The 15,119-nt window shown below is 54.7% G+C and overlaps 2 protein-coding genes across 2 annotated transcripts; both read left to right on the plus strand.

Moving 5' to 3' along the window:
• The first annotated feature begins 4,225 nt into the window (after positions 1-4,225).
• AP5S1 (adaptor related protein complex 5 subunit sigma 1) lies at positions 4,226-8,237 on the plus strand. The gene is made up of 2 exons (XM_027721642.2): positions 4,226-4,597; positions 5,069-8,237. The coding sequence occupies exons 1-2, from the start codon at positions 4,440-4,442 to the stop codon at positions 5,493-5,495; spliced, it is 585 nt and encodes a 194-aa protein (XP_027577443.1). The 5' UTR covers positions 4,226-4,439; the 3' UTR covers positions 5,496-8,237.
• A 456-nt stretch (positions 8,238-8,693) lies between these two features.
• LOC113988246 (sulfotransferase family cytosolic 1B member 1-like) lies at positions 8,694-15,033 on the plus strand. Its single transcript, XM_039379878.1, has 13 exons — positions 8,694-9,659; positions 9,734-9,859; positions 9,959-10,056; positions 10,151-10,268; positions 10,550-10,663; positions 12,101-12,353; positions 13,385-13,536; positions 13,714-13,842; positions 13,944-14,041; positions 14,148-14,274; positions 14,361-14,455; positions 14,533-14,713; positions 14,787-15,033. Exons 1-13 carry the CDS (start codon positions 9,530-9,532, stop codon positions 14,897-14,899), a joined length of 1,734 nt encoding a protein of 577 aa, XP_039235812.1. The 5' UTR covers positions 8,694-9,529; the 3' UTR covers positions 14,900-15,033.
• The last annotated feature ends 86 nt before the right edge of the window (positions 15,034-15,119 follow it).

Below are 15,119 nucleotides of genomic sequence, written 5' to 3' on the forward strand. Positions count from 1 at the left end.
GTTGGATCTCCTTGTAACAAATTGGTTGTAAGCGGAAATTTATAATGCTGTATCCCAAAGGTACCCTTTAAAGCACCAGCTGTTTTAACACTGGGAAATGACATGCATCTCAAGAGGTTTGAAGTGGTTTTTTAGCAATCACTTCATTAAAGATTTTAGGAGATGGAAGTCCTTGTAATAGCAGTCATTCAAAGTTTGAATCAAACCCATGTTACTGTCACTTGGACAGAAGTGGTTTTGCAGATGCTGTTCCAGCTGCAAGTAGTATATTTACAGCTCAAATTTAGGGAAGCCAAACATTGCAGTAATGGCAGTGGGAATTCCAAGCAGGTAACTTGTAGGAAAAATCTGGTAGAGGTCTTGTTAAACTTTCTACTACTTGTATTTTTTCATGGGGGTGATAGATGGGAGCTAGTTTTGTGGAGGAATGGGAAATGAGAGTAGCCAAAACCAGCAAAACTTAAATGGAGGGAGGTGGGAAGCCAAAACAGGGCTTTTGGGGCTATGCCACTTATATATGATAGTTGACTTGAAAGCCATAAAGGAAGTACAATGCAAAGGTCGAATGACTCTTCAAAAAACAAGGTCACATAGCATTTATATTTTCTGCTGGAAAGCAGCCTCTTCTCTGTGCTCGTGTAAATCATCTACCATTAACAGGGGAAATAAGTCTATGAATACACATAAAAGCACAACCACTTTTCAGAAGAACTGGTATGAGCTCCTGGTCACGTGTGCAGTGCGTGATACTCAGTCACTGACAGGCTCACTGACACTCCCTTCTGGCATACTAGTCCTGGTCCTCACCATGAATGCTGCCATCTGAGGGGAAGATTCTCCACAAAAACAATAGACAGACAGATAGGCATTTGGTATGATTTTCACCAAGAAATCAAGCAGAAGGGTGTAAAATTTTCCTTTATTAAAATTACTGAGGGAATTATCAGTGTGGTGAAAAGGGTGAGGGTTTCTATAGGTTAAGACACAGGATCAGAGCCTCAACCAAACTCAGCCACTGTAAGAAAGGAGATTTTTTTCTAGCCATGACACATAATTTAATTTACAGTTCTGTGCAGAAAGGGTGATCAGTGGTAAATTCCCAAATCCAGCACCCCGAGACACAAAACAGCAGGCCTACTTATACAGTTACAATCTTAAGCTATTAGCATATCTTACTGAAGTCACTACTTGGCTAAGTTGTTATTGGCTCATCCTTTCTCTGCTTTGAATTAAAGCCATTGTGTCCCAAGAAATCATAGTGCATGCTCAGTGAGTGGTGGTCTTTTTGTGGGCAGGGGGGCCTGAGCTGGGGTGTGTTTTTACTATTATAAGGAGCAAAAGTTCATCACTAGGGCAAGTTCTCACCACAGAACAGGTCAAAACAGGTTTTCTTCTAGCTCATCATTACACGTCCCAGACAAGAAGGATTTTATCTTTGTTTTCCCCCTTCATGAACTTAGGCCATCAATTTCCTGTCTTCCACATTCCCATGGTTATTGCTTCCACTGCTTAACCACTTTATCTTGTTATTTGGAACTTCGCTCCTGTTATTCATCAAGGTGGGAACCAGGACGGAGGCACTTGTGTGGAACCCCTCTGGAGGCTGAGGGTCTGGTTGCATTGGTCCCTGAAGCTTAGTCCATATTTAGATGATGTACAATTATGTCCATTCCTATTCAAGGCATGACAGTGATTGATTTATGGCCCTGTTAAAAAGCCAAAATAATTTGAACAAACACAAGCTGTAGTGAGCTAGAGTGGAAATGAACTGGAGCCACAGACCAACTGGAGAGGAAAACAAACTGGAGCTGCAAATAAGCTGGAGCCAAAATGAAGCTGAGGAAGATTAAACCCAACTGGAGCCTAAAATGTGCTGGAAGCAAGAACAAACCAGACCCATCCACGAGCTGGACCTGAGACAGACTGGGGACAGAAACAAATAACTTGAAGCTGCAAGTGAGCTGGAGCCACAAACAAGCTGGAGCCACCAAGTCCCCGCAGCATCTCCGGGCAGGCTGAGCCAGGAGCGGGGCCTGCAGAGGGCAGGCAGCAGCAGCATCGCCCTCGGTGCAGGCAGCCCGGCTTCTTTCTGGGGCATCCACACCCCACGCGGGGCTCTCGGGCACGAGTGGCTCCCGCTGTGGTGGATTCCAGCTCTCCCCAGTTCCATCAGAGCCAGCGCCGGGGCTAGGGGTTTGTCCTGCCGGCAGCGGCTCCGGAAAAGAGCTGCAGAGAAGAAAGCAGGTGGGAACAGGGGGGGCTGTAGCAGGAGGGGTCACCGCCCCCTCGGGAAACCTCCATCCCCGCCGAGTCCCCATCCCCGCCAGGGGGCCATGGCTGGGAGCCAAGGCCGGGAGCCACCGGCGTGGTCGAGCTGGGACTGATCCCGCGGTGGAAAGCGGAGCATTGCCGGGGACTCCTAGCCCCAGCGGCTGAGCTACAGCTGTTCCCCAGGCCAAGAACCCCAGGCCGGTGCCCAAACCGCCGGGAAAGCCCCAGGCGGGTCCCACCGCCCCCGGCGCGGCGGGGAGGGAGCGAAGCGCCGGCCCCGCACGGTGCCGCCGCCCGGCGGGCGCGGAGCGGCACTGCAGCCCCCGGTACCGGCACCGGTGTGGCCATCGCGGTGTCCCTGCACAAGGCGGAGGCTCGGGGGAGGACACGGCCGGGTCAAGGGCGGCCACAAGCCGTGCAGAAGGCAGGGGCTGCCGTGGCACCCGCCAGCAAGGAGGACCCCGAGCAAGGTAGCGTCCCCGCTCTGGGAAGGCGCAGGGGAGAGCATTCCAAGAGGGTCCTGTGGTAGCACAACAACATAGCAGGGGGCTGTGGCTCCCAGCGTGCCAGGTCTGGAGATCAGCTGGAGCCAGCGTGCCAGGTCTGGAGATCAGCTGGAGGAGCTGCTCTGAGCCATGTGCAGCAAGGTTGCATGAGCCTGAGGCTGGCCATCTCCTCCTGGGTGGTGGCACCAGGGGTACAAATTCTGGCAGGCTACACCATGGCTGGGATGGACACCACAGATGGGATATGGACAACACAGCCTGGATATGGACACTGTAGTTGGAATATGGACACCACAGCTGGGATATGGTGTCCCTATACACGCCCTGTGCACAGTAGTAAGACCCCCACTCCTCCCCACCTCCAGCCCTCAACCTGTGAATGACCAGCCACAGCCATAAAGAATTTGTCAAAAAACAGCTTTGCCACTGAAGCCACTTGAGGCAGAAAACAAGTATTCCATGGCTGGAAAGGTCTCATGGAAGAGCCTCTCCCTCCATGTCCCCACAAGACAAGCACCCTTCCATGCTCATCCTGGCCGTGCCCCCCCCGAGACATGACCCCCCATGCCATTCCAAGCCATATCCACCCCCATGTACCCCCAGCCATGTCCACCCCATGCCCAGAGACAAGCGTCACCACTCCCATTTGGACCCTGGCCTTTCCCCCCAAAACTGTCCTGTGCCCCCACTTTGAGCCACACCTCCCTGTGCTGTAGGAGTACCAGGGTGGTCACATCAAGAGCCTCCCCATCAACTCATGTCTTATTTAAAGTAATTCTGCTCTAAGCCAGTTATGGTTTAAGTTGGGCGACAGGAGGGGCTTCACCCCAACCCTGGACCCAGGGGTTGGGCACTGTGAGCTGGGCAGCATGGAAGTGTTTGCTGGGCTGGGGACTGTCTTTTGTGTTTTGTTTATTGCTGTGATTGTTTTTTTACACACTCTGTTAATACAACTCCTTCGAGAGGGGGAACAACCCCGGCTCCTGATCTGGGACTGCGGAGGGTGGGCACTCCCCGATCTGGCGCTGCGTCGGGGGGCCAGGCTGGGCGATCGGAGCTTCCCTGGGGGCTGGGGGCTCCCCCAGGGGCAGGGCGGCTGTGGCAGGGGCAAGCGTGCGCCCCCGACCGCTGTCTCTACTTGGTGGGCCGGCAGGAGGGGGCCCCGCGGGTGTGCCCCGCTAGCCTGGGCCCCAGGCAGGCGGCACGCCGGGGACTCAGAGCTCTGCCCCGCTCCCGGTGCCGCCTAGGCCACTGGAACACCACGGGGAGAAGGACATCGGACAGGGGCTGTGGGTCACGGCTGTGCCCGGGGCAAGAGCAGGGATGGGTCGGGAGGGGACACCAGGGACTCTCACAGCCGGGACAGCGCTGCTCGGCAATACCGCCACCGGCCATACTGTGCGTCCTCCCTACCCCACCCACCGGCCGCTACCCACCAATCAGCTCTCGCTGCCCCCGGAGTTTTGGCCAATCGTAACCCGCCGTTTGCGCGTCCTCCGCTCTTCCCTCCGGCCACCGCCTGCCGCCCCTTCCGGAAGCACCACCGCTCCTTTCCCGAGCCACCACCGCTCCTTTCCCGAGCCAACATCGCCCCTTCCGCCGGAGCAGGAGTTGGGCTGGGCTGGGCTGGGCTGGGCTGGGCCGCGGGGCACGGTCTCGGCCATGGTCTGGGCGTTCGTGCTGCTGTCGCCGGGCGGGCAGGCCGGGCAGGCTCCCTGCCGCGTGCTGTACGCGCGCGCCTTCGGGACCTCTCCTGGGACCCCTCTCGGGGGTCCCCGGCAGCGCCTTCGCCGCAAGGAGCAGCTACTGGTCGTGGCCAGGTAGCCGGGAGAACCCCCCGCCTCGGGGCGGCGACATCACCCTCCATGGGAAACCCCTTCCTGGGGATGCTGGGCTCGGTGGGACCCCTGTGACCCCCTCCATTCCCTGAAGCCCCTGGAGTCGTGACTCTCCATCCCTTTCCCTGGGACCCCCACAACCATGATGCCTCCTTTTTTTTTTGATGTGGGGGCTCCTGGGTTTTGCCGGACCCCCAGGGCTGAGACACCCCTTTACTGTGGGACACTCTCCCTTCCTGAGGGGAACCTGTGCTCAGTGGGATCTCCAGAACTGTGGCAGCCCCCTTATGGGGGGACAGGGCTCAGTGGGAACCCCAGGACCATGATCCCCCCTATTCATCAGATACGCCCTTTTTGGGGATGCTGGGACCCTGTGTCCCCAGTAGAGGGGGTCACTCTATCCCTGGATGAGGCAGGAGTCCATAACACAAGGGTCCCCCCTTTCTCTTCCAGACAAGTGGCTTCCCAGTGCCAGCTGCTTCAGTCATCCCTGGGCCGCCTGTCCTCCCCACAGCTCCCCCAGCTGCCTGATGAGCCGGTGTCACTCCAAGATGCTCCGGGGGGGCTTTTCCAGATGCCCCCTGGAGACCCCTTCCCTGAGCGGGTGACAGTAGTCTGGTTATCAGTGCTGGCCCTCGCCTGTGCTTTGGTTTGTGACCCCCAGGAAAATCTGTCCTTGGCTGAAATCACCCTGCGGCGCCTGGCTCCCCGCCTGCTCATCTCCTTGCGGCTCCTCAGCCCTGGCGCTGACGTCCTGCTCCGTCCGGATGCTGCTGATGCCCTCCTGGATCGTCTCCTGCCCCATGGGCAGATGCTTTTTCTCAATGAACGTTTCCTCCAGGCAGTGGACCGGGAGCTGGGCATCAAAGCATCCCGCTGAGCTACAGATGACATCCCTGCCCACGACCCCTGGATATTTTTCACTGGGGAGAGACAAGGGAAGGATCTGAGATGGTTGCCAAGCCCCAGCAGGATGGATGGGAAAAGTAGCTCAGGAATAAAGAGCAACATGCCGGCAAAGAGGGGGATTTTAATCCATTTATCCCCCAACTTTGTTGTGGGAGAGCTAATAGCCATCCCCATAAATCCATCTGGAGCTGGAACAAGTGCCGTGTTCCTGCACCGTGTTCCTGCGCTGTATTCTTGCACCGCTCCATGCGCACGTGACAGTGGGCGGTGGCTCCACATGGCCGTGAATGGACATTAAAAGAGGGATGCCGGGTTACCCCAGCTGGATGTTACAGGGCAGGTGGGGGGTTCCTGGCAGGGGAGACCTGGCTGTAGGCAGTGCAGAACCCCTCTGCTTTGGGATGGGAGCTCACCTCAGGACAGGAGGAACCCCAGGGAACATGGGGAAGCCGGGGGTGTGCAACCAGGCCTGGCGCATCAGGGTCACTGGGTGGGTGATTTATTTAAAACAGGCAGCGAGGCAAGATGTGGCCATGCGCCTGACACAGCGGGTTGGTTGTCACCGGGTGATGCTGCTTGGGAACAGGGGACCTATGTGACACCCTGGGAGGTGGCTGGAGCCAGCACCAAACTGCACAGCTCTTCCAGCTGCCACCAGGGTGCAGTGGGGATCAGGGCTCTATCCTAGCAGTTTCTGAGTGCTGGGAGAGTCAGAGAACCAGGATGTGTGGCTCTGCCTGGAGGCCCCTGACCTACTATACAAGCACATGGTAGTGGGTTTTTGAAAAAGGGGTAGGATGAAAAGGAAGAGAGAAAATAAGAGATGAATTAAAGGGGCAGAGAAAGAAAGAGAGGAAGAAAGAGAGAAAGAGAAGAAGGAAGAAAAAAAGAAGGAAGGAAGGAAGAGAAAGGAAAGAGAGATCACCAGTCCTGGTTCCATCCATCCAACTGATGGGATGTCCAGGGTTCCGAGGACACAGCCCAGGCTTGGTGGGGGTACATTTTTATAGATAGGTTTCCCTGCCCTGAAGACAGATTTCTTACTTTCTATGCAAATTAGTTCTCATGCAGTCTGTTCTTTCACACCCTTCTGGAAATGGGTTGGGGGGGGTTGGGTATCTTGGATGGTCTTGTCCCCCCCACCAGATTGACCTTTGGTTGACGGTATGTGCCTGCTTCTGTGATGATGCTGTCTTATTTTTTTAGTTGTGTCTCTGTGGACTAGAACAAGGATGTTTGTCCCAGAAAAGTGCTGCCCTACCTCTGCATGGCCCCTTTATCCTGTCATATCTTGTTCTTCCTTGTGGCATGTTAGTTCCAACAGTCCTTGGTTGGCTCCATGGCCATCCTGCTGTCGGTGTTTGAGATTTACACATCGTCCCCTTTTCTTCTGGGCTTCTACACCACCCTATGGCTCAAACATCAATAGGGCCCTTGAAAAGGTGATCCCTTGAAAAGGGAAAAGAAGGGAAAGAGAGGTAGAGGGAGGGGCAAATGCATTCTGTAAATTATCTCTGAGCTTTGGGATAATCTCTCCATAATTCTCCACACCTTAACGTACAATCCAATTACCAAAATGAAAAGCAGAAAGGTTAATACTAAAAGAACAATCACAGTGCCACATTTTGTTAAAAATTCACATTGCTGTTGGCGACCATCCAAATAAAATGTCACACCAGAGGTGTTCCCCATCTTTCTTCACCCGTTCCATCACCCAGTGGACTTTTTCCACATCTTGGTGAACAGTAGTCAGTCTTTTTTCTGTTGTCTTGTGCTTGCTTCAACAGTCATCTCAGGTCCTCATGTTGTAGCACCTTTTTTACCAGTGTGAGGTTCATACCAGTGGGAATGGGTTTTAAAGCTAAGATCGAGGTGTATTTAGATTTCAACAACTGGTAGGAGTTAATCAGAGCTGAATGATTGAAATCCTACCCCTTGATTTGAACAAATTTACAAATGTTAGAATGATTTTTTGTTATTACTACCTGCTTATCTACAATTACGTGATCACAAGGTGTTCCTAAGCAAACACATCTCTTGCCTGCATACACATGCATGTTTTCTGTGTTGCAATCTGAACAAATTTCAAAATGGCATATTTTGCTCAGTAATCAAGAGAAGTGTCTTGAGCCCTTAGTGTATTTCCTGACAGATAAATCCTTGTTGTTCCTGCACAATGCATGCATCGACTTCTGTAGTTTGCCATTTTTCCCCTTCTTTCTAGGCCCATACCCTATGTTCTGTGGGGTATAATACAGTTCCATTATAAATTAATCCTAAAGCATGATGAGATATATTTTTTACACTTTAGCATTAAGCACTGTTAACACAAAGGCAGTGACCGTATAATTTTTGAGGTTATAGGTAAAGTTGACTAAATGCCACCAGGACAGGAAATTTCTTTTAAACTGTTTTCCCAAATTACATTCCTAATCTCAGTGGGCAAGGTACTGTCTTCACTTTCTCATATGATAGCAGCTGTCATATCTTGCATGCACAATTGGGCTTGAATACAACCAAGAGCCAAAGAGACATTGTCTTGGAGTGTTTCAATGGTGTTAGCAATTAACTGTTGATGAGAACCAACTGGAATCTGAATGTATGGGCCATTATTTTGTATGCATTCATAGGATTCCACTTGCTGGATTTCAGTGTCACCTGGTTTATGGCCAGAATTCTCTTGCAAGTCAGCCACTGAATCAGATCTAATGGAGTAATTTTTTGTGTGTGATTTTCTGTTCTGCCCTGAGGTCTAGTAGATTCAGGGGGGGTTGAAGGAGATAAAGAATCATCTTTCCCTGGTTCCCTGTCATTGGGATCACCCTATATGTTTACATCCCTTGTAAGTCTGCTGTACTTTTCCTGGAAATTTGATATCTCAGTCTCCGTATGCAGCTCCATTTTGGTAGCAGTTTGCTGACCCTGACCATCATATGTGGTTTCAGTTTTAATTAAGGGTCATAATGTTACTTCCTCATCATCAGATGACAAATGCTACATCTCACTTTTTGTCAGGGTAATAAATGCATTTACTGTCTTCCAATTCCTTCATTGGACATAAAAAGTCAGAGTTGTGTGATCATATTTTTTCAAATGGCACAGATTCTAAATCCTGCACTGGTGCCCCCTTTCCCACAGTTCCTGCTGACCTGGCCTGGGCCAGGCACCACTTCCCTTCTGCTTCTCCTCGATCTCCTGCAGCAGGAGCAGCACCTGCTCCACCATGCCAGGTCCCAGCCCTGTACAACCTGGATCACATCACCCAGGATGGAGAAGTTCAGTGTACTCAGCACTTTCCTAAAAGAGGCATCAAAGGAGCACCCCGGAGGGCAAGGAGGGAGGCACTCCTCCGCCTGCAGCACCCTTGGCCAGGTCCCAGCCAGTCTGGTCCCCAACCAGGACAAGCAGGGGCAACACAGTGCTCACAGGGCAGGGAGGGAGGGAGGCAGATCCCACCCCAAAACTGCCCCACACCCTGGCTGCTGGCCTTTTGAACCTGCTTCCCATCCTCCATGTTCCTTAGCCGAGCCAGCTTTTGTTAACCATTACCACTTGGGCGGGGCGGGAGGGTGGAGGTGCCAAGGCTCCTGGGGACCAGAGGCCTCAGAATCTTGATAGGTACAGCTGCAGCAGGAATAGGGTGGTAGAGGTGTCTCTGCAGCTGTAGAACCTTGTGGCACCTATTAAAGGGGCTGAAGCTGGGGGAGAAGCACAGACAAGTGGGAGGAGAGGTGATTGTGGGCTCCATTCCTTACCTGTCATGGCTTGGGCTTAGTGCATGGCTGGCACCACAGATGTCAAGGTGGCATCCTGCTGGGGAATAGGCCATGCCCCTGGCTCTTGCACTAGCATTGGCAACACCTCTGCCACATGTGATCCAGGCTGAACTTTGCTCAGTGGGGCACTGCCCTGGGCACAGTGCTGCCACAGGATCCAGCTAGTCCCAAGGTTGTGGAGGCTGCCAGCAGGGAGGACAGCCAACACTGTGAGGATCCACCATCAGCCATGGAGCAGGAAAGTGTCAGGGAGGAGCTGGGTATCCCCCTCTACAAGATGTTCATTGAGGGCTGGGCACAGGTGAAGGATTTCCAAGCCCGTCCAGATGACCTGCTCATCTCCACCTACCCCAAATCAGGTGAGTGGCCCTGGGGAAGGGTGAAGGGAGGATGAGGTGACACCAGCCTTTGCAATGCTGTCCCTGTGCTGCAGGCACGGCGTGGCTGGGCGAGATTATGGACATGATCTACCAAGATGGTGATGTGAAGAAATGCCGATGGGATGCCATCTACAACCATGTGCCCTTCCTGGAAATGAAGGACTCTGGGATACCGAGTGGTGAGCTTCTCCAGCCTGGCTCCCTGGGTGGGGAGGGAGCAGAACTGGGGTCAGGCTGAGTGTGCTGGGGCTCACACCTCTAAGCCCCCTGTGCCACAGGTGTTGAGCAGCTGGAGAACACCCCATCCCAATGGCTTGTAATGACCCATCTCCCAGTCCACCTCCTCCCACAGTCCTTCTGGGAGAAGAACTGCAAGGTAATGCTGCAGGTGCCCCTGCCTCTCTCCTCATCTGGGTTGGCAGGGAGGAGGCACTACTCTATCTTCCAACCACATCCTTGTCTGTCTCCAGATTATCTACATGGCCTGCAACCTCAAGGATGTTGTCATCTCCTACTACCAGATGACCAAGTTACACCCTGACCCTGGCACACTGGCTGAGTTCCTGGAGACCTTCCTGGCTGGCAAAGGTGAGGGCTGAGCCACAGGATGCCCACCCTGAAATGCTGGTGGGAAGGTCATCCCCTGCTGCCCTGCTTTTTAGCTAATCCCTTGACCATATTCCACAGCGGCTTACGGGTCCTGGTATGACCATGTGCGGGGCTGGTGAGAGAAAAGGAAGGAGAAGAAGATCCTGTAGCTCTTCTCTGAGGACGTGAAAAAGTGAGGGTGGGATGAGGGGCAAGGTGCCCTGGTTGCCCCCCCCCCCCCCAGCGTTTTTGGCAGCCTCCTCATGTCAACTGCCCTGCAGGACCCACATCAGGAAGTGAAGAAGATCCTGCATTTCCTGGGCAAGGAGGTGGCAGAGGGAACAGTGGAGAGGATCCTTCACAACACTGCCTTCCAGGCGATGAAGAAGAACCCTGCTGCCAACTATGAGACCATGCCCACTGCCCTGATGGACCACAACCTCTCCCCCTTCCTCCGTAAAGGTGGGATTTGGCCAGTGGTGGAGGGCTTGGGAGGAATGTCCCTGCGTTGTATTTCAGCCTCCATCCGTGGCTGCAAATATTTTGTGTGTCTTGAGATTTGCCCCACTTGCTTTCTTGCCCCCAGGGATCTGTGGAGACTGGAAGAACTACTTCACTGTGGCCCAGAATGAGCACTTGACCGGCACTACCATGGCAGGCTCCGACCTCCACTTCCAGATGGAGATGTGAGGGGCTCATCCCCCTTTCCGGGAGGACTCTGCTTATCCTTGCTCCCCTGGTGTGGATGGTGGGTCCCAGTGGAGCATCCTTGCACTGATTTACTTTCCCCCTTGCAATAAATCGTGATAAATGGAGAGTGAGTCATTGCCTGCAGAAATGACTCCCCCCCTCTTGCAGGGGGGGAGGCTGAACCCCCCCCAAATTCCAGGCAGTGTCTGGGAGAACCTCCATGATCAGCAGGAGAGAAGGTGAGCACACACAGTGGATTTTTGGCTGGTGATGGTCAGGCATCACTGGGAATATGCATCCTCCCAAAACCCACCACTGGCCCCTGTCAGCTTGGGTGCCCCAGACCCAGCCTACCAAGGTGCCTGGAGGGAGCAAAGATCGGTGAAGAGTTGAAAAACCCCAAAGCACCAGTAAACCTGCTGCTGCCATGGCTTTTGTGTGCACAGGAGCTTTCATGGCTCCAGGTTGTGGCAAGTTTCTTGACATAGTGGGTGGTGGTGAGGCTCTCCCCAGGCTCCCTGACCCAGCTGGAGCTTGGCAGCCCATAGTCTATGGAACAAAGGTGAAGGGAAACACCTCCCTGCTGGTGTATGGCCGGGCTCAGCAACATCACCATCCTTGCTGGATAGGGAACCCACCCTGTAACCTCCAACCTGGTTGCACTGAGCCCTTGCTCTGGGATGGCCAGAGCAAACCACTCTCTGTCCCCCTGGGGCAAGGGTGTGCTTTGGAGCCCCAAGTGCCCCACTTACACTCCATTTCTGGCCTGTTCCAGAGTTTCTAAGATTGCAGCTTTTTGGCAATACAGCCTCACAGGGTTGTTTTATCCCCAAAGAGAAGCAACTAGGATCCGACTCCTATAGAGCAGCAGTGCTGTGAGGAGACCTGACCCATAGGAATGAATCCTTTCCAGACATTTATTTCAATGCCAATGGAGATCTCTGTGCTTCCCCACCTCCTGGCTTTGCCTGTGGTGTTTGCACACGCAACCAATTTTGCTGATATATGGACAGACAGACGGGCAGGGAGGCATGTCCCTGCCTGCAAAACACCTGAACGCCTGGCATGGCATGTCCCACCTCACCTGGAACTTGGCCCTGGGTCCAAATCAGGGACTTCTCTCAAGGTTGCAAACAAGTGAGCTGCTGCCCCTGCCCAGCTGCTACCTTTCCTGTCCTCACCACTCCCTCCTGGCTCGAAGGTCGCCTGTGGGAAGCAGGTAAGGAGGAGCATTTCACCACCACAGGCACCTTTAAACACCTTTCCCAGGAGCACTTGTGCTTTGCAATCCTGCAAACTTTGGACCCGTATTTGCAGGGGTATGACCAAAGCCTTATCTCCACATTCCACTAGCAAGCCCCACGTCTGTGTGAGGAATCGGGGTCGTCCACTCAGGTGACTCCTGGATCAGGACAGGGTGACGTTAAATTCCCGGGGCTGGGATTTCCTCCATTTGTTTGCCTCTGCGAGTGGAGGGGGCAGCTGTGATTTCCACTCCCGCCACCTGTGTGCGTACCGGGGGGTTGCTGAGCACGGCACAGCTTATCGCAGGCATCTGGGGACAGTCTCTACCCCCGCTCGCCCCTTCCCTGCCCTCCTCCTGCCCCAGCGCTGTCCCCCCGCCTGCGTGAGCCTCCATCTTCCACTAAGGGAAGGGAAAATAGGAAATCCCGCCCCGTAAGCGGCGGGCGAAGCTTTGCCTCCTCCCTGCCAGAGGACCCGGAGAAGAGGTAATGGGGGGACTCTGGCCACGGTCAGGGGTATCGGCCCATTTCAGGGTGCCCTGGCCTCACAAGCAGAGGGCCTGCGTGGGGGGTTGCGGGGGCTCAGAGAGGCTCAGTGTCCCTGCAAACCCTTGGAAGACGGAAGCAAGCGACCAAGCCTTTCTCCAAAAGTCACAGTGTGGGTGTTTCGCAGCTGCCATATCCAGCGTTTCTATCCTGTCTGGTGGGTGAAAAGGTTTCCTGGGGAGAGAGTTCTGGGAGCCTTGCTCCTCATTCCTGTCTCCTTCAAACCCTCACTCATCCCCCTGCAAGAAGGTCTTCCCCAAGCTGCCGTACAGCTGAGAGATGGGGAGGAAAAGGCAGAGGGAAAGCAGCCTGAAACCCCAGCCAGGAAAGCCCCTGTGAGCTTTTACACCCAGGTAAAAGTACCAGCTTGGTACAGATAGCTGCCCCACTTCCTGTGCTGACCTGAGCCCCCCAGAGCCAGCCATGCCCCTCCACACTCCCTGCACTGCCACCTGGCCCCAAAAATCCCCTCAGAAGACAGATGCCACCTCCCATGACACCAACAAGCAGGGGACAGTTTCCTTCCTGTGGGCAGGATGGCTGGGTTCAGCAGGCATTTTGGGGACTCCAGGGAAAGAGGTGGCCCCATGATGCTCCTTGCTGCCGGCCAGCCCTGCCATGTGTCCATGTCCCCAGAAGGATGGCCAATCCAGACTCCTATCTGCGTCAGCCCTGGAGCACAGTGCATGGCATTCCCATGGTCAACGCCTTCGCCCTCAACTGGGAGCGGATCGACAGCTTCCAGAGTCGCCCTGAGGACATTGTGGTGGTCACCTTCCCCAAGTCTGGTGAGTGTCCCCAGGCAACAGAGAGGGGCCACACTTGGGAAGGGAGGAACCAACCTGGAGGAGCTGGGACTGGAGGGGATGCTAGAAGGCAACGCTGGTAGATGGTGGCCCTCGGGTGCCTAAGATGGGGCTCTGGTGGGAGTGGCATCAGCTGGACATGCAGCCTCTCCTCGCCAGGCACCACGTGGGTCAGCGAGATTGTGGACATGGTCCTGAAAGGTGGTGACCCCAAAAAATGCAAGGAGGATAACATCATCAACCGGGTGCCCATGATGGAGTTTGCTGCCCCTGGGAAGATGCCAGCAGGTAACAGGGTGGCAGTGGGTGGTGGATGGGGGACACACTTGGTTTTGTATGGGAGGGTACCCCACTGGCAGTGGGATTGCTCGTGGGGGAAATCCTTGCAGGCACGGACCAGCTGGAGGTTATGGCATCCCCTCGCATCATCAAGACCCACATCCCAGCTGACATCTTGCCCAAAACCTTCTGGGAAAACCGCTGCAAGGTAACAGGCTGGAGTTACCACAGCTGGAGGAATCCAGCAGAGATAAGGGGGGTACCTGCCCTGCTGGGACCTTGCAAGTCCCCAAATGCCACCAAGCTTTCTGCAGATGATCTATGTGGGGCGCAATGCCAAGGATGTGGCCGTTTCCTTCTACCACTTTGACCTTATGAACAAGTTCCACCCTCACCCCGGGACATGGGCCCAGTACCTGGAGGAGTTCATGGCCGGCAGAGGTGGGGCAGGGCACCTCTGGGTGAATGTGGGGACCCTGTGGGGTGCTGTCAACCAATGACATCCCCTGGCTGCTCTCCCCATGTAGTGGCATATGGCTCCTGGTACAACCACGTCAAGGGCTACTGGGAGCGGAGGAAGGATCACCCCATTCTCTACCTCTTCTACGAGGACATGAAGGAGGTGATGGACTGGGGTGGATGGTGGTGTGGCATCCGGGGGGGTGGCAGGAGGGGTGAACATCAGCCTGTGTCCCACAGGACCTCCGCCGGGAGATAGTCAAGGTGGCCCAGTTCCTGGGGCATGAGCTGTCAGAGGCGGCACTGGACACCATCACCCAACACACTTCCTTCGAGGCCATGCGGGACAATCCCACCACCAACTACAGCAAGCTGCCCTCCGAGATCATGGACCACAGCGTGTCCCCCTTCATGCGCAAAGGTGAGCAGCTCTGGGGGGCTGCAGGTGCCCTGTCCCCCTGGCCCTTGCTGAACCCCATCTCACCCGGCCTCAGGCACCACCGGAGACTGGAAGAACCACTTCACCGTGGCCCAGAACGAGCGCTTTGACCAGGACTATGCGCAGAAGATGTCGGGCACCGACCTGCGCTTCCGCACTCAGATCTGAGGAGACACCGCCAGACACCCCCCAAATCCGACCCATGCTGGTGGCACTGCTCCCACACCGGGGGCTGCTTCCCCTCCTCTGAGACTGCTGGAGAGAAATAAAATGTGCTTCCTGACCCCTGCATGGGGTGCTCACTACCCTGTGCCTGTGCGGACCCAACCCTGCCATCCCTCTGGGGCTGCTGTCCTCTTCTTGGGCTGGGGACAAGCAGGTGTCACCC

Source organism: Pipra filicauda, unplaced genomic scaffold, assembly GCF_003945595.2.
Source record: "Pipra filicauda isolate LSUMZ 115617 unplaced genomic scaffold, ASM394559v2 scaffold17_size4572894_pilon, whole genome shotgun sequence".
NCBI classification, from domain to species: Eukaryota; Metazoa; Chordata; class Aves; order Passeriformes; family Pipridae; genus Pipra; species Pipra filicauda.

Coding starts and splice junctions, on each gene's coding strand:
- AP5S1 (XM_027721642.2), top strand. CDS start 4,440: ATGGTCTGGGCGTTCGTGCTGCTGTCGCCGGGCGGGCAGGCCGGGCAG. Junction 4,598..5,068: donor CAGCTACTGGTCGTGGCCAG/GTAGCCGGGAGA, acceptor TTTCTCTTCCAG/ACAAGTGGCTTCCCAGTGCC.
- LOC113988246 (XM_039379878.1), top strand. CDS start 9,530: ATGGAGCAGGAAAGTGTCAGGGAGGAGCTGGGTATCCCCCTCTACAAG. Junction 13,537..13,713: donor GGTCACCTTCCCCAAGTCTG/GTGAGTGTCCCC, acceptor TCTCCTCGCCAG/GCACCACGTGGGTCAGCGAG. Junction 14,714..14,786: donor GTCCCCCTTCATGCGCAAAG/GTGAGCAGCTCT, acceptor ACCCGGCCTCAG/GCACCACCGGAGACTGGAAG.